This window comes from Perca fluviatilis, chromosome 12 (genome assembly GCF_010015445.1).
Source record: "Perca fluviatilis chromosome 12, GENO_Pfluv_1.0, whole genome shotgun sequence".
Lineage (NCBI taxonomy): Eukaryota > Metazoa > Chordata > Actinopteri > Perciformes > Percidae > Perca > Perca fluviatilis.
The window spans coordinates 17395006-17421590 of record NC_053123.1 but is presented as its reverse complement, the minus strand read 5'-3'; the positions used below and the strand labels follow the sequence as shown (position 1 = coordinate 17421590).

At 38.8% G+C, this 26585-nt stretch overlaps 1 protein-coding gene across 3 annotated transcripts; it reads right to left on the bottom strand.

Moving 5' to 3' along the window:
* Positions 1–236: 236 nt before the first annotated feature.
* Positions 237–18834, bottom strand: itga6a (integrin, alpha 6a). Of its 3 annotated transcripts, XM_039819084.1 has the most exons (26): positions 18549–18834; positions 11259–11383; positions 11084–11163; positions 10713–10974; positions 10420–10551; positions 9596–9809; positions 9258–9451; positions 9080–9174; positions 8185–8312; positions 8014–8103; positions 7848–7909; positions 7591–7760; positions 6536–6679; positions 6321–6436; positions 5612–5774; positions 4648–4734; positions 4495–4574; positions 4312–4389; positions 4119–4221; positions 3842–4009; positions 3646–3735; positions 2979–3086; positions 2795–2893; positions 2573–2698; positions 1714–1839; positions 1103–1215 (listed from the first exon to the last, which is right to left on the bottom strand). In XM_039819084.1, exons 1-25 carry the CDS (start codon positions 18740–18742, stop codon positions 1732–1734), a joined length of 3216 nt encoding a protein of 1071 aa, XP_039675018.1. In that variant the 5' UTR covers positions 18743–18834; the 3' UTR covers positions 1103–1215; positions 1714–1731. The 3 variants fall into 3 exon arrangements, with proteins under 3 accessions (XP_039675017.1, XP_039675019.1, XP_039675018.1); XM_039819083.1 differs by lacking the exon at positions 1714–1839 and having other exon boundaries at positions 237–1215; XM_039819085.1 differs by lacking the exons at positions 1714–1839; positions 18549–18834 and adding an exon at positions 13167–13450 and having other exon boundaries at positions 237–1215.
* Positions 18835–26585: the final 7751 nt, after the last annotated feature.

Here is a 26585-nt window from a genome sequence, read left to right as displayed (position 1 = left end):
TGTAATAGCAAACTGAATATCTTTGGGTTCTGACTGTCAAACAAAACCAGCAATTTGAAGATGTCCCATTGGGCTTTAGGAAATTGTGATGGGAATTTATCACAATTTTCTAACGCTTATAGACCAAACAATTGGTAACCTAATCGGCAGATTAATGGAGATCAAAAATGATTAGTTGCAGCCCTTCTTTTGTATAGGATTATACTTGTATTGGTAAGAAAAGTCCACAGTAGGAATCAGTTTTTAAGAATTTTATTATACTTGACAATTTCAACAAGAAAGACAAACTTTGAATTAAATCTATAAAACATACATTTCAGTCTCTTTTCACCATCTTCCCTTTGGATTCTGCACATGGAACAAAAAGTCTTACTTCAGTGATGACCTACAGACAGTACAGTGGATGCTACCTGAATGCCACAACAGTGAGAAGAGGTGAAGAATCAATTATCATTTTTATTAGTCATTTGTGCACCTTTAATTATTGTGAAATGATAATGTACCCAGTGTACCTAAATGTCATTCCAAAAAGGACCGAAGCATTTTGATGGAAAGTAGTGAAACTAGACACATAATTATACACAACAGAAACATTTACTGATTGCATGCAAAACGTGCGTTGGCCCCTTACATTCATATGACACTGAGCTAGCTGTGCCTTCCTTGCATAGACTTTCGGCTTAAAGTAAGACAGTACAACTCCATAGAAACAGTAGTAAACTTTGTCCTTTGTCGATCTGCTCCAGGACACATAAGACTAAAAAGAATTCTTTGGCTGCATGAAATTATTTTTTTATCAAAAAATAAATATACAGTACAGTGTGCAGAAGTATTTAAATATATACAAAACTTACAAAAAAAAAAAACATTTCATCTATACAGTGTAACAATTCAAATACATGAACCCAACTAATATCTGAAAAGAAAAGATCACTGACGTTCAACAAATAAAAATAAAAACAAAGTTCAGTGTGTTTGTGCCTTGAGATTGTTTAAAACAAATCAGGTTATACCTGTCTGCAAAAATCATTTGGAACAGAAAGAAATGAGTTACGAGTAACTCTCATCATCAACCCAAGTCGTCATCCACTGCTTTTTTTCAAAAGAATCAAGCATGACTTTTCCATCTTTGTACTCAGGCGTTTCTTTTCTTATCCGCACTGCGTGGTAACGAGGGACGCTGTCCTCTTGTTTGGAGCGTTTGAAGAATCCACACTGGGAAGGGAGATTTCACACACACATGCATTATTAAAAACGGATAAATTTCAGAAATATTCATGCACGCTGTAGACAACAAGAGGAGAGATGTTCAGGAATGTTAAGCATGCTTTGCCGTTTTTAATGGGATGTTTCAAACTGCCAAGCAGTGAAAGCGGTGATGTCAGCGAAAGCACCTGCAGGGCAGAACAATTAACCCCAAAAAAAGGAAAATATTAAGCCTGTTGGTAAAAAAAAATGCATTGATTTCTTGGCAAAATTCAGAGACCCATATTGTATAAATATCAGAAACTTTAACATTGTGTCAATTCAATATTTATTTTATGTTGCATTTAGGCTAAAAGGTTTTTGTGTAATGTAAATTTTCCTGTTCCATCAGCTTAGTACAATATGCGTCTGATTGAATTTTTCTGCATGAAGTTGGCTGATTTGGCTGGAAAGTGAGTTCATTAGTCACTGCAGTAATCACACTTCATGCTGACAGCTTGGTTTTACCCCTGTTCAGAGTATAAATCAGGCCTCAGCAGAGAGTTTGTCCTTGTCAGAGGGCTGAACATGGATCTCTGCCTTGTGATATGCAGCATCGTATTGGTCTTTTGATGCTCTCTTGAAGAAACCACACTGAGGGGGAGCAAGGGTTGATGAAGTGTTAAGAGTGACAAACTGAATCAGTTCTGATAGTCAATAGCCGTTATGATTTCTTCCATCAAAACACCAGAGAAAATACTTTTTATTAACATAATACTTGATCTGGAGAGTCCAGTGTTGATGCTGAAATTTCATAAATGTTACAGAACATCTACAAAGTAACCCCCTAAACTAACCAGCTGAATTAACTATTAATTCTTTTTAGAGACTATAGACAGTACGCATTATGAACAAAGCATCTGTTCAGTTACTCTATTTGTTCTAAATGTATTTGGTATTATAGAGAATATAATGTAAAATCACAAGTACAACTGCAGTTTTTCAATTTTATGATTTCCAATGAATCACTTATTATTTTTTAGTCTAGAAATATCAAAATGTATGGTTACCACAGCCTGAAGTGGGGCCTTCAAAATGCTTATTTTGACAGCCCAAAGATATATAAAGTTTTCACAATAATAAGAAACCAAAGAAAGCTGAAAATCCTATTATTTTTAAACCTGTAACCAGCAAATAAAAACTAGCAAACAAGGTGAATAAATTACTTTTTCAAGTCGTCTTTCTCATATATTTTACTCTTCACAAATTACACCTTTTCTGATCTAATATCCCTATGGTGCTTGATGAAGTTTATGTTTTATCTCCTATTTTCATCCTGTATTACCAAATATGGGTGTCATGAAGGTGTAACGTCCCAGAATCTCACCTTCCAGAGCAGAAACACCAACAAAGCCAAAATCAAGATGCCTGCAAGAACAGCCACCAGTATGATCCACCAGGGAACTCCACTCAGCTGTGCTACTGCACCTTCAGGGGACACTGCCACTGTGACCTGCAATAAAAGGCCAAAGCCAGGAAAACCAAGAGATGAGATAGGATCAAGATAGCAAACCGTTAATAATTTGTTGATAGCTGTCGAGGTGCTTACATCAGTGTGAGGAGTTCTCAGGATCATGTTTTTAGCCTGAGTATGAAGGACGAGCGAGGCCTTCACAACGATGTGCAAGTTTGAAATAGAGGCGTAATCCTGCGTGAAAACAAAAACAGCTGCTCAGGTAAGACAGTCATACCAAATCACAGACCAGACAAACAATTAAAATACAATGTGTCACCTCAATAAAGGTCGAGTTCCAGAGGCGAGACCTGAGTTTAACTGCTGTACCGTCCATGCCCTGTAGGGGGCACTTGAGCACCACACATTTGGTCTCACTGTCACATGTCTGGGAAGGAGAGAGTCCATTACATGTCAAAGCAATCTATACTTTTATAAACAGTGATAGATGAAGTATCCAGATCCTAACACCACACTGTTAAAATACTTGCTTGATTGTTTGATTTGTAAAAATTCTGAAAATAGTAATACATGCTTGTCACAATAACCCACAGCCCAATAGTCCAAACCTTAAACTTGTTAGAAGTAAATTGAAATAGTCAAAAGGAAATGCAGCAAATCTTCACATTTGAGAAGCTGGAGCCAGGAAATGTTTTAAGAATAAAAATCGAAATAGTTGACAATACATTTTCTGTAAATCGACTAATTAGTTAATTGACTAATCGTTTCAGCTGTACTTGTGTAAACTGTTGGGTAATCTAATTTATTAGAAAACATATTTTATAAGCTCCTTGTATGTTTTGTGTGCAAAAATCTGAATTTTTAAAGTAAGTATAAAGTGGCATTAAAAGAAAAATACATATGAATACGTATCTAAAATTTGTGTAGTACTTGAGTAGATGTACTTTGATTTCTAAACAAATGTGACTACATTCATAAAGACTCACCAAAACCTTTTTTTTGCCTGACAGGGAGGACATTGTGCCAACAGTTTTTCTTTCTCCAATTTCACGCTTTGTCCTGGACGCAGAAGTCTCCTGAAAGCACATTTCTTCTCATTAACTCAAAGTGGAAGTAAGCAGACTACTGGTCAATGCTCATTTCACTTCAAGTGCATGACAATAAAGGTGGAAAAAATACTACCTGGATGTGTTTGAGAGAGTTGATTTCAGACTCGGGAGAGCAAAGGATGTCCTCCGGTCCTGTTGCAGTGACCTTTACCAGGTACAGAAGCCATTTACCGTCTTTGTTCCATTTGGGCCACTGAATGTGAAGTGAGGCCCGGACAGAAGACTTCCACAAGTTGTTTATCTGAAGGAGAAATCAATATCTCACAATTTCATATACTAAGACTATGAAATTATATGACAGCTGTGATTTAAAAATCATATATAGAAGCAGGTCAGATGAATACACTTACTCTGAATGTGTAAGTAATCAAACTTCCAATCTCTTCTTCTGTCTTCATGGCACTTTCACCTTTCACAACACCTCCAAAGGAAACCTGATTAGGGCTGACTTCCCTGATGAAATCAAAGCAAAAATCTGTATGCACATACTGTTGGAGTCACTTTATATTTATCTGTAGTCAAACTATAGTTTAACACACTTACCCACTGACCGACAACGGCAATTCAATGATTACTTTAGCCTTCACTTTAACAGGGGCAATATTTTCTTGCACACTTGTTCTAAAAGAAGAAAATAATACACCAATATGGTAAAATAGTTTTACTTATGTTAATGGACAACCTATCTGAATATACAGAAAAAAAGCATGTAGCAGCGGTTCTTACGTTTGGAGCTGCAGGTCGATATCAATCTCTGTGGTGTCGAGAGCCATACCCACAGTGCTCAGGATGATGTAAAATGTAGCCTAGTGTGAAAAAAGGAAACATTTGAAGTACAACAGCTAAGTGGCAGGATGAACATGTGAAACAAGTCCGTACCTTAGAGTCTCTCTTAAAAGGATTCCCCAGCTCACAGTCTGCTTGAGAGCCGTTCTGATTGGCTGTACAGATGATTGGCTTTTCCATCTGAAAAAGAACATATTGTACATTTTGAACAGCTGGATATTAACTACAAATCTTAAATTCAATTAATACATAAGAAAGTAATTAGACCATACAGTTTTGGCATATTTTTTAAAAACATTCTGATAATGGCAATGGCTGTCAATTGGCTGATTTATGTTGACATCTATTGGATGCAAAGTTGTGAGGATTTGCTGGTTTTAGCAAACTGAATATCTTTGGGTTTTGACTGTTTGTCAAACAAAACAAGCAATTTGAAGATGTCCCATTGGGCTTTAGGAAATTGTGATGAGCATTTATCACAATTTTCTAAAGCTTATAGACCAAACAGTTGAAAATCTAATTGGCAGATTAATCGAGGATTAGGTATTAGGGATCATCAATCATTCACATTTATTGCCAAAATGTATCACTACACAGGACAAACATCTTCATATGAGATTTTACTGCTTCTTCTATTTTGTCTTAATATTTTTCATGGAAAATGCATGTTGTTTTTCATAACTTCCATGTATTGTGACTCAATACCAACATGAAGGCCCGCCTATCACTTAACTGGACACACAGGACACAGATCTTCATATTGGATTTTAGTGCTTTCTCTATTTGCTATTAATATTTTTATGGCAAATGTATGTTTTGTTTTTAAGTTGGTTGTATTGTATTGGTTGTATGATTGATAGTCAGTAGCCAATAGCAGATAGCAAAGTGCCATCTATAGTAAAGGAATATTTTGTTGGTTTGGACATGAGGTCTCTGTGGTGTGATGGCAGGTTAATGCAGTTTTTAGATGATGACTTTGTCTGTTTAATTTAATAGGTCTACCATATAACATCATCAGAATCATCATCATATACATTTTTTCCCTGGTCTTGTTTACCGTTGTTTGATGTGAGCGGACTCCAGAATATGACAGCGTATCTGGGAAAGTCCCCACCAGCTTTGCTTCGTAAGCATCATCTTCATTCATGTTGTTGACTGTCACACGCAGAGCTAAGTCCTTCCTCTCGTAATTTAGATGAAACACAGGGACGTTGTTCTTGCTGCAAATACACAAACATAACCACCCACCCCCCCTTAGGTTGAGTTTTATAGAAAAAGAAGCCATTATAGTATGGTACCATAACCACTACTCATTTGTGGGCTACATCCAGCTGACACAGAGCAAATAAGCATACATGTAGGAAGAGCAACAGAGTCATGTTTCTGGTGAATGTAGTAAGTAATATAGTTTAGCTCTGGTTTGTATACTCGGCTTTTTTGATGTAATGTGCTGGGCAGGTTTCATACTGTCGACCTGTCTGAGCTTGCTTTCTTGCTATGTTTTCATATCAGAGGGTCGTTCGAGCAGTGAGACTCCACGATACAGCCTACAGAATGTGCGGCCGAAAAACCAAAACAAGAACGAGTTAATGGTGGCAAAGCTGGCTGTATAAGAACAAGCAGTTTTTAAGTTTTTTTTAACTTTACACAAAGTGATTTGATTGAATGTTAATATTAAAAATGTTGTTTCATGCAGATTTAATTAATGCAATTACTGCATTTTACCTCATTTTAAGACCGTTTTTTAAGTATCACATTTTACTCACATGGGTAATGGGGAGTACTCATCTAGGTTGCTTTGTTTGTAGTATAATTTATACTCCATCTTCAGGTTACTCCGGCAAATATGATCACTTCCACATCCCTCTTTTACAAAGTTGACCTGCAGCAACATCAAATAACAAATCCATATACAAACTTTGCTCCACTGTGAACCTTTTGTCCTTACCTTAATAGCAAGTGTTGCAGTCTGAATATTTACCTCAATGACGTCTTTGCTCGGCTGAGAGGAGTCTAGTATGGGCATGAGTTGAGGGAGGCCGTTCCTCGTCTTCTGTCGCTTAGTACCCGCAATTTCTGCAGACACCTCGATGGGAATGCTGCGCATCTTGTCCTTAATATTGTCCTGTTCAGAAACAGCCACCATAGTATGAAGCATAATATCTACTTCTACATGGGTTTTATGATACAGCAGTCATAACTACTAACTTAAGACTGTTATGGAGAATATCAATTATAATAAATAATACAATTTGACAATATATTCTGTGGCTTTTACCATCCCTGCATACATACCCCACATTGACTGCAGCAAATGTAGCAAAAATGTGTGTGTGAATTACACTATTTTTTATTTTTTTTAGATGTAATGTATTTACGGCTGCAATGATTATTTTTTATTATTATTGATTCATTAATTGATTAATCCTTTGGTCTCCAAGTGTCAGAAAATAATGCGAGAACACTTGTTTTCTAAAGAATTAAATCAACAGTCAAAACTCAAAGATATTTAATTCACGATCACATAAAGAAAAACAACAAATCCTCACAACTATGGAACCAGATAATGTTTGGGATTTTTACTTAAATAAAATATCTGAGATTATTTATCGATTATCAAAATAGTGGACGATTAATTTTCTCTTGATCAACTAATTGTGTAAAGAAGGACTTGCTATTTATGTTCTGGGTAACGGAGATCAGCCAATCAGCGCCTTTGTTTAATGAACTAATTGTTTCAGCTTTATAATATGTGCATGAAAGGATTTAAGAATCTGACAGAAAAGGGAATTGTTTGGTATGTAAGAAAAAAGCTTGCAACTTATTATTGTGACATCAAATTTATTGATAAATGGTACTTGTCTGTTTGACCAGCACCAACATATTTTGCGAGCAGTATTGGCTGATTGTGATTATATATTTCAGTAAGTTCCTCCAACAAGCACAGACTAACTCATATTGTTTCTGACTGTTGCTGTCTGAGTGGATTATATCCTGCAAATGTGATTTAACTATTTGGCATTTGACATGTTTTACCTTCAGTTTGGCTGTTATCTTGATGCATGTTTTTTGGTTCTGGCCACGGAGGTCCAAGGTGCCGTTAAACTGGTAGTCTGTTTCAGTGCGGGATTTGTTCAGGAACGTCACTCTGGCAGGAAGTCCCTGTTTCCTGCGATCTCCATCTGCCTCGACAGAGTAGCCGATAGCTGCAGGGAAGAGGGAAGCATGTGTAAAAGCAACTGAACAAATCTTGGATTTGTAAAAGTTTTTGTTTTTTTTACCATTTCACTTACTTAGTCTTGGGGTGTAAGATTCAGGGTTTGCTTTGTAGGTGAAGCACGCGTCCACTGCAAAGCTATGGATAGGACATGGATTATTATTATTTTTTAAATTCTAATTCTAACAAAGGAAGTTTTGATCATGAGGTGTGTCTAAATGTAAGAATATTAGGAAACCTACCAAATGCTGTTATCACAGGTTTTAATTGTAAGGTTAATTTCCTTTGGAGATATTTTGATATCTTTCCTGATGCTAATGACTGGCCGTGCCCTGAAAGAAAGGTTGTTAAATGAAATTGTGGAACAAATCAGTAAAATTTAGTTTAAATGTACTTATATCTGAAATAATTACCTGTAGATCAGAGCTGTGTCCGACAGAGAGCCGACAGCCACGTCTGGATAAGAGTTTCTGTCCAAGTCCATGTTCCCTGCCAGAGAATATCCAAAGAGTCGCATGTTGTGCTCTTTTCCTGAAAGGATCTGTAATGAAGGAGGAATAATTCAAGAACCGGCACTGACAAATTCTCAGATTTCAAAAGGGGTACCTCAGTGATTTACTATCCGCATGTGATTCGTTGTTATTATGAAAATATTAGGGCTGACCTACTTAGTCAACTAGTCGACTATTCGGTGGTTTTGGTCTTAGGCCAGCTGCACACTGGCTGCGTGAGCGTGTCAGCTGCGTGGCGTGTCCGTTTTTATTTTGACTCCCATGTTAACAGGTTAGAGCTTGCACACTGTCTGCATGACACACACGTCTCAGGCGCGGCTCGAAAACGCGTGCATGCTAGAAATAGGACCGACGCATATTTTTTACGCGACACGCAAGCGTGTTGGAAGCGTTTCCAGGCAAACTAGAATAGGAAAAGATGTTTATATGTCATTTTGACACGAATACATTTAATAAATGACATTGCACCTGTCAATTACAGAACGAAATATTCTGTAGCCTATTTTGCCGTCACTTATGAGCACATTTCTGGTGAACACAAGATTTAAAGTGGTGCTTTTGCAGGATTAATTGTGGAGAAACTCAGTTTTACAGATGGTTAATTAACTACATTTATTTTTGGGCTTTTCTAGTCTTAACCTCCTCTCAAAGCGCACAGCTGTGTCGATTAAATCAATTAATCGATTAGTCGCCAAAATCATATAAGTGTTAGTCGACTAAGAATTTCTTTAGTTGAGGACAGCCCTAGAAAATATCGATTACAGCCACTTAAAAAAAAAAGGTTCACAAAACCGACCTGTGCAGGGCTGGTTTTGATTCCTTGTGCAGAGCCGTGATAAATGTAGACTTTTCCTGCACCGCCGTCATCATAAGGAGCTCCGATGGCAATGTCTGTATGAGAAAGAAACAAGTTTACGTTACAGAGAGTGATAAAGAAAAACGTATATAAAGCTACAAAATGACAGCTAAATGACCTTCATAGGTGTCTTGATTGATGTCTCCAATGTTCTCGACTGCCAGTCCAAACATGGAGTCCTTGGTCCCGTTTAGACGGACAGGAGTGATTCTTTCCCACCTTCCTGCCTGATTAATGTAGACGTAAACAGCTCCTCCAATGTCTCTGTCCTTCATGTAGAACTGAGGGGCTCCTACAACTATGTCTTGCCATCTAGATCAGAGATCAGAGGTAAATATTTAATATCGTACAGAATATGAAACAGATAGAGAAAGTCCACTGTGAATGGAAGGTTGAAAAACGAAGTAAATAATCTGTATACTAAAGCAAAATAAATGGGGTGAAAAAGTTTCCTACCCATCACCGTTCAGGTCAACCACAGCCACGTCGTATCCAAAGGAGGAGGCGAGTCCTGGCCCGTACAGAGTGTGTTCCACCAAAAGTCTGGCGGATGCCTCGTTCTCTTTCTTCAGCAGGACCACGGCTCCACTGTGATTGGCTCTGGGTGCTCCAGCCACCACCGTTAGGCCACGACTCCTGGTGATGCTGTGTCCCGAATCGAGGGAGAATCCTAGAGAGGTTGTAGGATGTAAATACCTTGATGTTACACTGAAGAACAGGTTTCTTTTTACTCTTTTTTTCTCCCCTAATTTTTGAATAGTGAGTGCCCCTGTTTAGCTGTTCCCAGGGCTACCTCCCATTGTTGGACTGGTGAGGGTGTAGACAACCTTATGTCTCAGTCCTTTCTTTACACCTGCCAGTGAGGTGGCTTCAACACCTGCCCAGATTCCCAGTGTCCTCCCATCTCCATGCAGTTGCCCTGACCAACCAGTAGGAGCTGCTAGTGCAGCAACCAGGACAAGATCTCTCTCAGCTTCTACAAACACTGCATATTATTACTGCAGTGTTTCCAAAACATTTTGTGTCATGCCTGTTTTTTATGCCTTTTTTTAAGACGGACAGTAGCGAGATAATAAACAAGTTAGAAAGAGAGGAGTGATATGCAACAAATCCCACTAATCTTGAGGCTAAACTGGAAACTATATTAGTAAAACACTCATGCTCAAATTTGTAAGCAATGCTATGACCTCCAGCAGAAGTAACTACAGTACATCTCTGTACCAACAGGATATAGGTGATCCACAAATATAGCTACATCTGTTTTGTGGGTAGACACCCACCGAGATAGCTGTTGGCAGGTACAGGCACGAACCCGGGGTTCAAGAGATGGTCGTCTCTAACTTCATATGGGCCGTCATCATACACTCCCATCTCTAGCAAAGTGTTGTTCTTTTGCTCCACTCGTACAATGCCTGCAGAAATGTTTATTTTAGAATATAAAACACTGCATTACTTATTTTAACAGAATGAGAAATGGGATTCTGCCAGTAAATACTGTAAAGTGTGTGTGTGTGTGTGTGTGTGTGTGTGTGTGTGTGTGTGTGTGTGTGTGTGTGTGTTGTTAGTTACTGACCTTTCCAGTTGTAAGCTCCTGGTGCTCCAAACACCACATAATGGTAGTCCTTGGTGAAGGTGGCAGCCAAACCCTGCTGGCAAGATCCAAACATCTCGTGGCCTCTGGCTCTGCCCTCGCAGAATTTCCAGTTACCTCCATCCTCATCAGAGGACGAGTCAATGGTCAGGTCCTGACTCAGGACATAACAGCGCCCAATGATGTCCCGGGACTCTTGAGGGGTGTTCACAAACAGGCGCCTCTGATAGCGATGAGCACAAGTCTGGAATTACACAACACAGCAGTATAAGCTCATACCTTAATAACAGATAAGACCACACCAGGACTGGAGGTTACTGGGAACGATAGTTCAGACGCTCAGTTTGACTCACCACAATCTTTCCCCCAGGTCCCTGGCTCTGAACCGTCACCCCCATCCACTGATTCTCCTTGTTCTCAACAAGTATGTCCTCTTTCAGAATTTAGCAACACAAGACAAATATGTGAGCATTTATATTCATTCTTGACTTTTGAACACAGTACAGTAAATGCAGACGGCTAACTCACCTTTACTATCAAATTCAATGCGCTCACAATCATTGGACTGTGTGATTTCACACTTATAAAGGCCTCCTGTAATGTTAGCGGTCTGTTTTCCCAACGCTCTGGCTCTGGGTGCACCAATCAACAGCCTGAAGAAAAAGAAAAGAAAAAAATATAATCAAACTATTATTTGCTGAAGCATTCCAAGATTTATTAGTTTAGATTTAGTTTAAAAGTATTGACATTTACTTTTTGACCTAGCTACCTGTCATCACCTTCACCAGCTACACCATCAGTAAGACATTTTCTACATTTCTAAGCTGTAGAGCAGCAGCTTGTTGGATTTAGTACATGTATGTGAGAAGATCAACAGTGACTGTGACATTGGTGACATTTCCTGTCTATAAAAACAATGAAACATGTCTTGTGGCTGCTGTCTGCAAAGCTGACATTGTGGCTGGAAAAGAAATTGCTTTGGTTGAGTTTGACTGTCAAGTTGAAAAAAACTGTCAAAAAAGTCTAGAAAACAGCCCATTGACAGTATAAGCTAACATTTGTTCCAGATGAACATTTTCTCCTATTAAATTGCATAATTTAGTGCTGCAAATATCTCTAAAACTATAATTGTCGGTATCAACAAGTTAAGTGGTTTCCTTTCTGAAGATATGCTGTCACTATCAAATAAAGGCAAAATAACAGGCAAAAAAAATTAAAAGGAAAAACATGGATTGTAGTTGCAGTCTCAAATAGTTCCTATGTGAGAAAGTGAAAGATCTGTTGGGCAAATATGATTTAAAAAACAAACAGTTTAGGACAGAACAGGAGACCCACACCCAGTACTTTAAGGGAATGGCATGGTCCAATCTGTCAAAGACCATGCTTGGGTCTGAAAGCAAAAGGATAAGCCCAAACCCAGGAGGTCAGATTCAGTACTGTAAAACGTTTTGAAACAGTTGGTTAATAGAATTAGCTGCGTGTCACAAATCCATACTACATACTAATTCTAAGCAAGTTTTTAGTATAGTAGTGTTCACAGTGTAAATGTGACTAAATGAGGTATACTCAAACCAGACAGAAGGTTTGATGGACGCTACATGTTGCACGAATTGCATGATTTCAAGATGATTTTTGTTCATTTCCAGATGATTTTTGCTAATAATATCTGCTAAAACAGTATGAAAGTATACAGTATGTAGTTTGTAGAATAAATTTCAGATACACAGCGAAGAGTCACACTGGCTCTGTGCAGCTAAATGCTAACGTCAGGCTCATTATGACAATGCTAACAGGCTCATGTTTAGCAGTTATAATATTCACCAACATTCTATATTCTACATGTCTTTGGTTAATGCGCATATTGCATATTTCATAAGAATGATGATTTAGCATGTTCAGCCTTTGGAAAGTTGGTTGTGTACAAAGAGCTGTTGTATTGTGTGGTAAAAAACAAAACTTCGGTACAGGACAGTAGACTATTGTCCTGTCATTCTGCGGAGAGCAAAGGAGAAGTGAAGCAGACAATTTGGAGCATGTTCACATAGTTCAATCATAGGCCATTGACCTCATCTTTTCCTGCTAAACCCAGTCTCAACAATGTGTTTCAAGGGTGACAGCAGTCACTGGGACGATCACCACTTTTCTTTTACATATCAACAGTACTAGACAGACATAAATCAAATAAATCACAGTTGTGCTTTCTCTTTTTGTATTACCACATGCATGTGTTACTGCAAATGAACATAATTGGGGACAACTGGGACATAATTGAGACCTGTACTCACAGAAGTATCAAAATAAGCCTTGCATCTTGACAACTCTGAAATGTGGTGTCAACTTGCTGACCGCATTTGTAAGCTTTTACATATTGTCAAACAACTTGCAAGCTGTACCATTCTGAAGCAGAGAGAGAAAACCAAAACTGGTCATACTTACGCTCTTTGGCAGCCTGCATAGAAAAGTCATACTGAGAAATCAACAGAGAGGCACATTTCTTTCAAAGAATAAAAGTCCACTAATCTTGGTGATGAAGTAATATCATCTTATGTAAGACTAAAATTCTTAGGTCACAACTTTTGTAGTTAACCTCTGAGTTGCTACATCTTGTCAATCTTGTCGGCAATTGACCGTTGGCTAATCCCCTTAATAGCTACTGTTACGTCTCATGCATTCTGTACTTGCAAGGCATATACGCAGTTTACATTGATAATGGAGACATGTTTGCCACTTATATTTCACTGGCCCCTTTATTTTAGACAAACAAAAGCAGGCTTCCAATGTTTTGCTGGCGACCGCCAATTTTGTCAGCTGAAATGATCAGCTGTAGCTAATTCAGTAATTTGGCTCTGAGTTTGTTTAAAATGCTGTCTCTGGACGACGTTTTCAGCTGACTTTATTTTGAATAAATAAGACAGTGACATACCAAAATTGCATAGCTGCACACCATAAATATTATTAGTTATTATTATTATTATGCATATGAATTGAAGAAACTTTGTGTCATGACTTTTTGTGTGTGTGTGTGTGTGCGTGCGTGCGTGCGTGCGTGTGTGTGTGTGTGTGCCTTAACTATTAACACAAAATTCTGAAATGGGAAATGTATGGTGAGCATCCAGAGACCTGACAAACTTGAAGTGACTCGCAATGTTCTTTTAGAGACTACAACTAGTCTTTACTACAACTGAGACTTAGAGGTTTGATTTGGATTTGCACCAAAAGACTTAAAACTGTTCTGCTAGAAGCCTGAAAATAACATCAGACTACTGGATCACTAATGACTTGTTAGCCCAAATAAATTTTTCCAACCTCAAAAAATCTGCCTGATAAATAATAAATGAAAGTATAATATAATTTGTATGATTGCCAAAACTACTGAAATAAGAGTTTTATCTTTGTGTGAAATATAATTTAATATGATTTGTGTCACAATGGGTAAGCTGCACTATCATGTGCGAGTTGACCAGCCTTCTTATTGTGTAGGACTTTTCTCAAAGGACTGAGAGGAAATCCTCTCCACCCTTTTTCTCCTCCCTGTGACTCTGCAGTTCCCTCGGTAACCTATTGATCTGTGGGATGGCCCTGTGGCTCTTCATTTGTTAAACAAGGACTCTCCTGAGGAGGTCTGATGTTAGACTGAAGACCAAACTGCAAACTCTCTCCTCAAACAAAGCCCAGTGAAATGCAAATACAAACAAGAGTCTTTACAAAGTTCAATTCAGTTTGACATTTCAGCTTCTGAGCTATGGTAGTTTATATTTACCAACACATACAGCCAGATAAACAACCTCAGAGTTGAACAAATACATTACATAGGATTGCTTTAGATTTAGAGCAGCAATGAATAATTGATTAGTGGATCAACAGCCAATGAATCAGCAACTATTTGGATAATCAATTGTAATTTTACAAGCAAGAATGCCAAACATTTGCTGGTTCCAGCTTTTCAAATGTCAGGATGTGATGCTTTTCTTTGTCATATACGATGGTTAACAGTATATCTTTGGGTTTCAATTGTTTGTCATATACAACAAGCTGTCAAAATAGATCACCTTCGACTGTGGGAAATTTCAACAGGATCAATCAGCATCTTTAATGAAAATAATTGTTAGCTGCAGACTTATTTAAATTTAACAGGTGTGTGTTTATGGAGGAACACACCACATTTATGAAGAGACAGGTGAAGTAAAACACCTCCAATACAAAAGCCGAGCTACTCTGGAAAGTGACAGTTGTGGAATTTTGCAAGTAACTGAGGGACAACATTGACATTAACATGCAACACGTCCATCTAGCTCACACTATTTTTTCAGTTTGGAAAAAGGCTAAATTCCTGTATTTTTTCTCACTTTCTGCAGCAGAAGATAGAGTTGCTTATATAGACTCCTAGAATGTAGCTTTAGATTAGTCAGGAACATCATACTCGAAACAAATCAAACCGTCTTGCCAAGAGCAAGATTCAATTAAGGTTGCAGGCCGTATTCTTTACACTACAACTGCTACAGAGCCTGAATCCAGTATCAGCCAGGGTACAGTGTGAAACCACGTCCCATCATGCAGCGTGTCTTTCAGTGCAGTGTGAGTTTACATAGTGATCTCACTGGTCTTTGTTAACAGATGTGGTCCAGTACTCTTACAGCTGTGCACTCAAACCCACAAGAACGGCTGCAGCTGTTCTAACTCTTACAGTTTACACACTCAGAATTCAAAATTAGCACCATCTACTAGCCAAATGCTGGTAAAATATGAAACTGGCTGGTAGATTTGCTTCACTCACTAGCCTAAAAAACAATGGTAATGTATTGAGTGGCTTGTAAAATTTGAACATTCACTAGCCATTTGGCTGGTAAACAAAAGAGTTAATTTTGAACCCTGCACACTTTGATGGTGCTAACTTTTGATTGGCTGGGTACACATCACAGAAGAAATCATGAATATTCACCACAGATAGAGCTCAACTTTTAAGTAAAGAATAAAGTTTAAAACAGAAGTCCCGTCTTAACTGTTAACCATATTTTAAGCTACACAATCTCTTTCAAACTTCAGTGTGAAGTTGACTGGAATGTCTTGACTGATGATTCACTGATGTGTTCAATCTATCGAGTTACATGTGCACAGATGGCCGTGCATGTCCAGTCAAATGTCCTTTTTCTCTGGTTTCATTCAGAGGATGTTATATCCACATCATTAACCCAACACATTATTCATGGAGAGACACCCAGTCGCCTCTTTGCAAGACGCCACATTATGTTCATTCTCATGTTGAAACATGGATCTCCTTGTTTCTTCCTGTCATCACAAACCAATGTAAGAAGGAAGACATAATAACAAAATTAACAATGTGAGAAGCCAAGCTATGCTTTCAATGAATGAACCCATTAGAGGAAAAACATGAGTTGCATAAATGGTTGTAAGCAATATGAATAACAAATCACTTTAACCACCAGAAGATTTGTTTTTTAATACAGTAAAGTGGGGAAGGTTTGGCTTTCAGCTCTGAAGGGATGAAAGGCCAGTTGGGGTTTGACATTAGAGGAATTGAATCTAACTAGTCACACATGTTACTCACCAAACATATTCAGCGATAAAAAAGGACTTCTTTCTTCACATATGAGTTATTATAATCATATTAATGTATGCAGTGACAGCCAGTAGAGTTTTACAGCTGCTAGTGATCATCAGAAAGTCGTCTGTTTAAGAACAAAAGAGATACAGGCAGTGTTTGTGACACATTGCTGGTTTCAATGTGCCTCACGGCTTTAAGTTAGAAAGGGCTGTTCATTACCTACTTCTGTGTGCTCTACTGAGCTTTCACATGACTCGTCTGGTTGATAATCTCAGGGTCACTTGAAGATTTGGAGCTAATATGGCCGAGCAGGGGGAGCTGCTATCAGTTGCAATAGCATGCTGCGTAGAGTGTTTCTATACAGTAACAGACTTTCAACCAGGATGTGAGAGAAAAACAATGTGGAGAATTTAACTAGGCTGCAACTAAAGTGTGAATTCTGGTTAAGCAATTCATTGTCAGAAAAGCTGAAGCAATTAGTTAATTATTTATTAGTCAGAGAATTGTTTACTATGATAAATGACAAAAAAAACAGTAAATCTTCACAGTTGAAAGTCAGAACCAGCTATTTTTTGGGCCTTTTCCTTGAAAAACTATTAGCAAATCTATTGCAGATGAATTTCTTTTAATCAAATAATTACTGGTGCCTTCAATCACTTTTAAATCGTAAGCTAACCTAAGCAAATAACAAAAATAACTAACTGATGCAATAGCGTTTCAATAGCTTTTGTACACGTTGCCATAATGTTGTGTAGTATGTTTGCTAAAACTGGAGCAGCTTCCTCATAGATAAGCATGTAAGCGAGGTGAATCTTCACTCTCTTACTTTTACTGGCTGAAAACCAACTATCAGGCCAGTGTCACATTTCGAGCCTCTGTTTGCCCAACAAATATGACTTTCACTCTCTTTACTCTTGTCAACTTTGACGAATGTAAAAGTGGCTCTTTTTAAGATGCAAGCTTCTTTGTGCACAAAAGAAGCCTTGTGGGAAAAAAAACTACATTTTAAAGACAGCTTCCAGTTTTGCATGACCATACATTCACTACACAATGAGCTGCCTTTGCACAATAGTCAAAACACTAGTTAGATAACATTCCACAAGTTAAGCCTAATCTATGTGATCTTTGGGAAATATATTAGTCCTGTTATCAGGGCTTCTAAGCCATGCTTTGTGCTGCTGCAGGGCCCTGTGCCCGCTAACCAGTGGATGATAAAGTAGCTCTCTTGCATGCAGCCTCACGCTGGTCGCAAGCTTGGACATGCCACGGTCTCTCCTCACTTTACCCCCGTTACACTCTGGTGGCAGGTTGACCAGGCTCACTACACTACACTGATGTCTTTTCTGCCCCCTCAGGGCTGGCCAAAGGAAATTATTTACTGTTACATAGCATAACCGGGAATCCTTGAAATGCTACTTTACAATTTAACCGCTGTTTACTCAAATTTCTTCATTTGTGCATATATAATGTCGACATGAAATGTGCGCACACCATTAGTGGGAAATTACTGATATTAACAGGAAAAATCAATATGCAACACTTGCACAGAATACTTTGAAAAGGCTGTGACTACAAAAACAAGTTTAACCATCTAAAGCCCTAACCATCATTTTCATTTCAATAACATGCCAGAAAATAGTGAGCCCATGGTTCAAACTAACAAGTCTCACCAATAGTCCAAAGATGTTCAATTTAAAATAAGCAAAGCAGCAAATCCTCACAAGCTATCCAGAGAATCCCTTTTTGTCTTGACAACTTGCCTAAAAGATCAATTGATTATCAAAATAGTAGGCTACATATAGACCAACAGTTACAGCTCTCCTCTCAGTGCTCCTTCAGCTGACCTACAGGCACATTTGCATCACAGTTAAAACCATTGTTTATTCACTTGTTGTCTTTAAGCTCCTTCCCAGTTCATATTCAAAGCACCACAGGGAGACTTCTGTTGAAAATTAGAACAAAAACACGACAAGAAACACTATGGGCTTTGGTATAGTTACTACAGTAACGTTTATAGGTTGAAGCAATGCCTGACATCACAACCAGTGATACAAATCTGTTTATTAGTCTTGCAAAGGCAGAATCCCTAAATTAACAAGATGTTTCCTGCCCAGGATAAGCTTATTGTAGATAAAAGAAAAGTTAAGATTTAAACTGAACCTGTAGCCTACCCTCAGGTGCACATTTTAACAACAATCACGGGCAGATGAAAACAAACGGAGCAGTAGAGATGTACAGTTAAACACAAAACTCACATTCTTTCATCCGGGTTGAGTTGCCTGTGCATGGCGAGAGAAAACCCGAACAGACTGCCCGGCTCTCCGTCTTTTCTGATGACATGATTGGTGTCAAGGTTGAAGGCGAGCACCAAAGTTGGCTCCAGGAAATAAGAATAAAATAAAAGTGATACATAAACGGCAGAGGGTCCTCCCTGTAGCAGCAGCAGCATTGCAGCGCAGTCCAGATGTGTCCAGTAGTCCAAAGTGAAGAGCCGCTGACCCCGATGCTCCGCTCCGCTCCGCCCGGTGCCGTTTGACTGAAGGCTGCCGCTGCTTGTGTTCCCCCGCCGGGCTCTGCGCTCCGGCTCCACAGCGCCCCCTCTGGTTACCAGGGCGAAACAGTAGCCTACTGCTGAGGGGAGTCGCCTGGTAGAGGACAGTCAGGTTTTTCCTCGTCAGAGTTGGTTGAGAAACACTGGAGGAGCTTTAGACTAAATGAATATCACCAAAATCGAATCTTATCCACCTGACATATGACAATTTAAATAATTTCACCAGTTTTCTCCTTTTCCTTCCAAATGCCTTATTTAAAGAGTCAAAAACACAATGATAATTCCATTAGAACCAAACTACTGTATGTGTATTTTAACATTGAGTAGCTTGTGTGGTTATAAAGGGCTATGATATTTCATACATCTATCTTGCAGGTAATATAATAAAACAAACTAGAAAATGCATTTCCTGCAGAAAATGCGTGGGAATGCTGAATAGCTGAATTGCTAAAGCTAACTGGATAAATAGCTTAAATCCGTAAGAAGAAGTTGTAGTGAGAGTAGTAGAAAAAAGTGGAAATCGTTTTAATAAGTATAAATTTCATTAAAAAGTTAAAAGTTAACGCTAAACTGAACTGTTGGCTTTAAAAGTTGAAAAATGACAAAATATGTAGAACAGTGTGAGGTCTGAGTATATGTTCTAACTGATAATGACTCACATATGCAGAAATATGAAACAAATTGTATGAAAAATCTTAAAGCCCAAATGCATTGCACCGCACTGCTGAAAAATCTGGAAAATTGTCAGAGATGGAAGCTAAACTGCATTACCTTAAAAAGGTAAGAGCTGAAATACATTTCTAGAAAAGCTGGAAGCTAAACTGTAATACTGTCAAAAGTGGAAGTTCAAATAAATTGACTAGAAAAGGCTGAAAGAAGGAATACTTTATATATACTTTATAATCATCTTTTTCGTATAAATATATATATAAAGTATATATACTTTATATATATTTATACAAAAAAGCATCAATCTTAGAACGACTGCATAGAACGAAAAATCATCAATCTAGCTGAGATGAGATGTGAAATATATTGCCTGAAAAGAAGGGGGCTGAACAACTTTGCATTGAAAATGAAAAATGAAATGCAATTATGACAAGGATGTTGAAAAAAAAAATAGTTTGATTATTAATGCATCGAAATTGCCTAAATATGGATTGTTAGTTTACAGTATTATGTGATCTGAAGTTTACTGAAACAATGTAAGTTTGAGGTCTTTAAATTAACTTTTAAATTATGTGTGTGTGTTTGTGTGTGGTGTGTGTGTGTTTGTCTGTGTTTGTGTCTGTCTGTGCATGTGTGTGTTTGTCTGTGTTTGTCTGTGTCTGTGCATGTGTGTGTGTGTGTTTGTGTCTGTCTGTGCATGTGCTTGTTTGTGGTGTGTGTGTGTGTTTGTCTGTGTTTGTGTCTTTCTCTGCATATGTGTTTGTCTGTGTGTTTGTGTATGTGTCAGTGTGTGTGTGTGTGTGTGTGTGTGTGTGTGTGTGTGTGTGTGTGTGTGTGTGTGTGTGTGTGTGTGTGTATGTGTGTGTGTCTGAGTGTCTGTGTGCGTGTGTTTGTGTGTATGCGTGTGTGTGTGTGTGGGTGTCTATGTGCATGTGTATGTGTGTGTGCGTGTGCAATTGTGTGCGGGTCTATGTGTGAGTGTGCGATTTTGTGGGTGTGTGTGTGTGTGCTTGCATGTTTGTGTCTGTGTGTGTGTTTGGTTAAGAAAAAAAGAGAAAAAGAGATAAGAGGAAAAAGGAAAAAGAACTGTCATTCAAAGCAATTTCCAATTGCTACATATGTCAGAGGTAAAAATCCTCATAAGTGGGATTTGAACTCCTGGGGCCTATACCATGAAGCTGGTTTAGGTGGCTAGCCAGCTATGTTTCAGTTTAGTTTCCACCAACCCTGGGTTTTAGGTACTATGAAAGTAGCTCGGCTTTAATCGGTGTTCGTTGCCATGGTATCTTACGCTGCACGGCTAACCTGCTCCGGGGCAGGTTATGTTCTGGATTTGAGATCTCAGTCTGAAGTTTGACCAATCAGCGGTGAGCAAAGAAACATATAGGTGACGTAATTAATTCCCAGCTGCTGTTCTCTGTTGCAATCATTGCAATGGCTTCACCTTTGGCTGCAAAGAAGTGTTTGTGATAAAATATTCACAAAAATAATAAAAGGTTGTGATAAATACTCACCACTTTGAATTATATTTTTTATATTTTGTCTTGATCTGCTGCCAAGAACGTTTGGAGTTGGGGTTGCATCTAAAAATCAATTAATATTAATCTTTCTTAGGATGTCAAAGCTAATACATTCACATTTTACAAACATACATATATATATATATATATATATATATATATATATATATATATACATACACATTTTCATTTTATTTAATACATTTTTAATATGATTAGCCTATATTCATAATTTCACATTAATGGCCTATAGAATGTATTTCTTTAACTTCCGCGTGCTTACGGGAATCAGCAATCTTCCTCCAAGATTGTTCTCTTGCTTTGGCGCAGCAAGACGGCGATTACTGCATGCTTGAAAAACATTTTTATATTCTAAAATAATTTCTTGCTCCTTTGCAGAAAAATATATTGCGCTCGCTCTATCCATATTGAACGCGTGATTGGTTGTTCGGGTGCCGACGTCACTCTTTTTATGTACCGCGAGCGCCGCGGGGAGTAATCAGAGTTTAAGGATCAAAGCCTGAGTTAACAGAGAAAGTTGATAAGCTGCGTCATGGTACCAATAAAGCCTGATTGCATCGGTTTGGTTTTGTCAACTCTAAACCAATCCTGCAACCCTGAGTTTGTTCAACTACCATCATGGTACAGGCCCCTGATCTCCTACATCAAAGTCAGATGTCTTAACATTACACTACCATCACCTTCATCCATTTATTTGTCACACCTGCTAAATCATAAACATTGTAGACCAGCCAGCATGAGAGAAAGTTGAAATGAATTACCTGAAAATGTCTTAATATTTAAAAAAGTATAAATAGTAGAAAAAAGTTCTGAAAGAGAAAGAAGTCCTGTCCATAAGTCACGGAGAGCCAAAATAAAACATGAGTACAGAGGAAATAGGACAGAGAACAGAGAAGACAGACAGACAGACAGAACAGAACAGAGAAGACAGACAGAGAGAAGTGTAAGGCCAAAGATATAGACTACTGTTCATATTACTGCCTGTAGTATCTGTATAGACTAATGTTCATATTACTGCCTGTAGTATCTGTATAGACTAATGTTCATATTACTGCCTGTAGTATCTGTGTGTGTCTGTGAAAGTGCTGTCATGGTAACCAATGGCCAGTGAATGTTTGTAAACATGCTTTGAAGTTTAATTAGTTGAGTAACACCTGCTGAAACTTTCAGCTGGGCCACATGCAGCTCAGAGACACTGACAGCAAGCTCTCAAATAAAGGCTCAAACTGGCAAAATGATAACTGCTATCAGTCAAGTGAAGTCATCCTGAGCACCACAAGGCCTTTATGAACGTGGGGGTTTATATTTTTTTTTTTTATATTAAAAAATTTTGTGTTATATCCGTTATTTAAAAAAGGGGGGGGTTTTTGTTTTTTTTTTTGGAAATGTGAAGAATGTTATACAGGAGAGTGGATGGACAAAAGTGCTGAACTGTTGTCATTTGGAAGTTCACTGAGCCAAAAGTAAAAGGTGTATCACAAAGTGTAGCACATTGTCTGAAACTAGACAAAAATACCTACGTTTTGATGTATAAATTGTGTATGACAAGTAGATATTGTGGGCGTGAGAGCAATTTATAGAGAATGAACTAAGATAATTTTTTCAAAGCTTCACACGCTAGAATGATGACGTCATCACTCTAAGAAGCCACATACACACTCATTAGAAACGCAGAAAAATCCTGAAATTATCACTAAACTTAAACAGCTTTTTCACAAAAACTGTAAAAGATGTAAAACTGAAAAGATAAAGCCGGATAGCTGAATATTTTGTGAAAATTTTAAAGTTTGTTTGGCATCTGTAGGTGAAAGTATGAAGGAGCTGAACATTTTGGGAGCGGAAGAAGATTTTAAAGGGTGATAGAATGATTATATAGGGTATTTCACACTGTTCCTTATGGTCTCCTAATGGGGTATGTAACATTAGTTGGGCTGAAAATGGCCTGGTTGATATTTTATTGGCCCTTATGCATCCCTGTGTTTTGGCCCTATTTGTAACAAGAGCTTTTCTTCCAAATATGGTATGGTCATGAATATTTAGATGAGCTGCGCGCTGCTTGGTTGAGCCTTAGCCCCGTACACACACATAGAGACGCCGCTGATTGGTTGAGCGACTCCGCCATACACACGCATTAGAGGTCGTGTGCTGATTGGTTGGCGAATCTCCAATACACATACATTAGAAACGCGACAGAATCTCATATTCCAGACACTGCAATGTTTCCTTACCAAATTCACTTCTGAGACTTTTTATGCGAGAAATCAACGATATAAAGCTCAAATATGGGCCGTTTTACGAAAATGGATGGCTAATTGCAAATTTGGTAAAACTGTGTGTCGGAGTTCAGCTGCCTGTGTTGCTGGCTCGGCCTGGCCTTGCCTTCCTCCACAGACCCGGCTTGTTGTGAGCTCGATTGAGCTCCGGAACGGCTGCTGCAGCCCACAGCACCTCATACCACCGCAAAGTCACCGTTTGGGCTGGTGGACCACTACACAACGCGCTGCCCTGACAAAGCGCCAGGGCCTGCATCTCCTCTTTTCCTGCTAGCTAAATGGGTCCGCGTGTGAGAGCGCGGTCAGCGAGCTTGTTACACCAGCAATCTCTTACCAAATGTTACACACATGTCACACCACTTAGCTATACAACATATAACTATATGTTTTATAAAGCTAACAACGGTGTCCGATTTCAAGTTAATGAATATTTGTGAGCTGTAACGGGTTTCGTTAGTTGCGACTGTCCCTGCAATCCTATGTGTACAGATTGCGGCTAGTTAGCTTCATTTTTGGTCGTAATTTGAGTATATTTACAGTTTGAATTTCGCTACCACTTATACAACATCTAACTATATGTTTTATAAAGCTAACAACGGTGTCCGATTTCAAGTTAATGAATATTTGTGAGCTGTAAGGGTTTCGTAGTCGCGACTGTCCCTTCAATCCTATATTGTACAGATTGCCGCTAGTTAGCTTCATTTTTGGTCGTAATTCGGTATATTTACAGTTTGAATTTTCGCACGCCACTTATACAACATATAACTATATGTTTTATAAAGCTAACAACGGTGTCCGATTTCAAGTTAATGAATATTTGTGAGCTGTAAGGGTTTCGTTAGCTGCGACTGTCCCTTCAATCCTATGTGTACAGATTGCGGCTAGTTAGCTTCATTTTTGGTCGTAATTCGAGTATATTTACAGTTTGAATTTCGTCCACGCGCAACTTATACAACATCTAACTATATTTTTATAAAGCGCTAACAACTGTGTCCGATTTCAAGTTAATGAATATTTGTGAATTCCAGAGGAATTCTAAGAGGAGGCTAGCTAGCTCTCATTGATAGAGCTCCATCCAGCCGCAGGCTCTATCAATGAGACTCATGGACAAGCGGTGTTATTTTCCCAATCGTTTGTTTAAATAACTCAACACATTATAATTACACACATTATAAGATTAACTAGAATCTGTGGTAAGAGAATGCTGGCGTAACAAGCTCGCTGACCGCTTTCACCTCACATACACCGGGCATTTAGCTAGCTAGCAGGAAGAGGGGAGTTGCAGGCCCTGGAGCTCTGTCAGAGCAGCGTTGCGTTTGGTGTAGTCCACCAGCCCAAACGGTGACTTTGCGCGTGGTATGAGGTGCTGTGGGCTCGCACGCGGCGTCGGAGCTCAATCGGGCTCACAGCAGCAAGCGGTGTTAACCGGGGTCTGTGGAGGAAGGCAGGCCAGGCGGCGAGGCAGCAACACAGGCAGCACCAGCCTCTGAAGTCCGACACAGTCGGACAAAATTTGAAATTAGACATCAAATTTTCGTAAAAACGCCCATATTTGACCTCTAAGTAGTTGATTTCTCGCATAAAAAATTTCTCAGAAGTGAATTTAATGGTAAAATAGCATATGAACAATGTATACATTTTCTGAGATCTGCGCGACCTAGATTCAGAAGACTAACTGATCTCAGGTCAGTTGTGTAGCCTATGTAAATGTTGGGGCGTGACCGTTCTCTTAATACACCCATGGGCTGACAAAGGTTCCGGTTTTTGGGATGGCGTGACCATTCCCAGCTTTGTTGGGATTCGCCCGTTTTCAGCGGCAGTTTCAAAATATGAAATATTCATAGTAAAAGGGTGTCAATGGGATTTTGAGCTTGTATGTATGTCCTATTTACCCACCGAACTGTCGTTATTCAACTATGACAGGGTAAAATCGGTTTTGCATTCTATCACCCCTTTAAGGGTTTGAAGCATGCTCTCATTCACTTCAATGTTAAAAAAAAGTGTTAAAAAGCTTAATATTTAAAAAAGTATAAATAGTAGAAAACAAGTTGAAGAAGTCCCATCATTAGCTGAAAGAGCTGAACATTTGAAAAGTTGAATGGTTTTAATAGCTCAAAGTATGCAGAAGTTATGCAGAGCCAAAAAACGTGCGGAATAAGAATAAATAAAAAAACGAACAATAGTGGGAATGCTGCTGAATCAGCATTCCCACTAATGACAGTCAAGGAAACACTAATTAGGTTTGTTTTACTATTCAAGGTTCACTGAGAGGCAACCTCTCTTTTGCCCTGATCACATTCACACAGTTGCACACATTCATACCTGGAAGCTGCCCAGTACAACCACAGTCTGATCTGCTGGCCACTGAGCAGCAGATAAACAGCAGATAAACAGCAGGTGTTTCAGTCAGCTATACAAATAAACCTCCCAGATTCTGTGAGACATGGGGACAAGCTGCTGTAGGTCACTAAAAAGGCTGAACTATCTTTGGAAGGGTTGGAATTTCAACCACTACAGTAACAGGATTTATTGGAACACTCTGATTTACATGTGTGACTACTTGGACATGGAAAATATATTCTGGTTTGGGGGTTGGTCATCATAAAATATTAATGCACACTCATCAATAACACCTGCTAAGGACCATGTTCATAAATAAGTAAGAAAAGGTTTTTCGGTTCTGCATTCATGAAACACGTGAGAGATCTTCAGTCACCTCAGGACATGTCAAAAGCTTATCTTTGCAGTTGTGTTTTAAGATCATCCAGGTTTAAGAAATTCAGCTCCACAAGGATCACCTTCATAGTTCCTGAAGACCTGGCATTTAAGAGGGTTGAGGTTTCCACTGAGTGGCAGCTTTGTTATCGTCCAAACCTGCAGGAAATATAAAACAGCTTCATTGTATGGCCCACTCACATTTATCAGTGTATCTACCAGTGTTTGATGCTGGTGTGAAGTTTGAACCAGGCTGGGCCACAATCCCTTAGAACACAATGTGGGCATTGTTTGGTTTTTTTTTGTGTGTGTGTGTGTGTGTGTGTGTGTGTGTGTGTGTGTGTGTGTGTGTGTGTGTGTGTGTGTGTGTGTGTGTGTGTGTGTGTGTGTGTGTGTGTGTGTGTGTGTGTTTGTTGGCAGAGGGGGGTGCGTTAAGCTATGTGAATGGCATCTTTGTTGCTATGGGTTTGGTAACAGATGCATCAGATCTTGACACATCACAAGCCTCTTCGCTGATGTAACCAGTCCGGTGACCTCTTCTAC

Bases quoted from the DNA above. Each gene is read 5' to 3' on its own strand.
- itga6a (XM_039819083.1), bottom strand. From the start codon at position 18,742: ATGCTGCTGCTGCTACAGGGAGGACCCTCTGCCGTTTATGTATCACTT. The intron at 11,164-11,258 runs GTGAGTTAGCCG...AAATTCTGAAAG, and splicing joins CATTGAATTTGATAGTAAAG to AGGACATACTTGTTGAGAAC. The intron at 9,175-9,257 runs GTCATTTAGCTG...TTTCTCATACAG, and splicing joins CAATCAAGACACCTATGAAG to ACATTGCCATCGGAGCTCCT.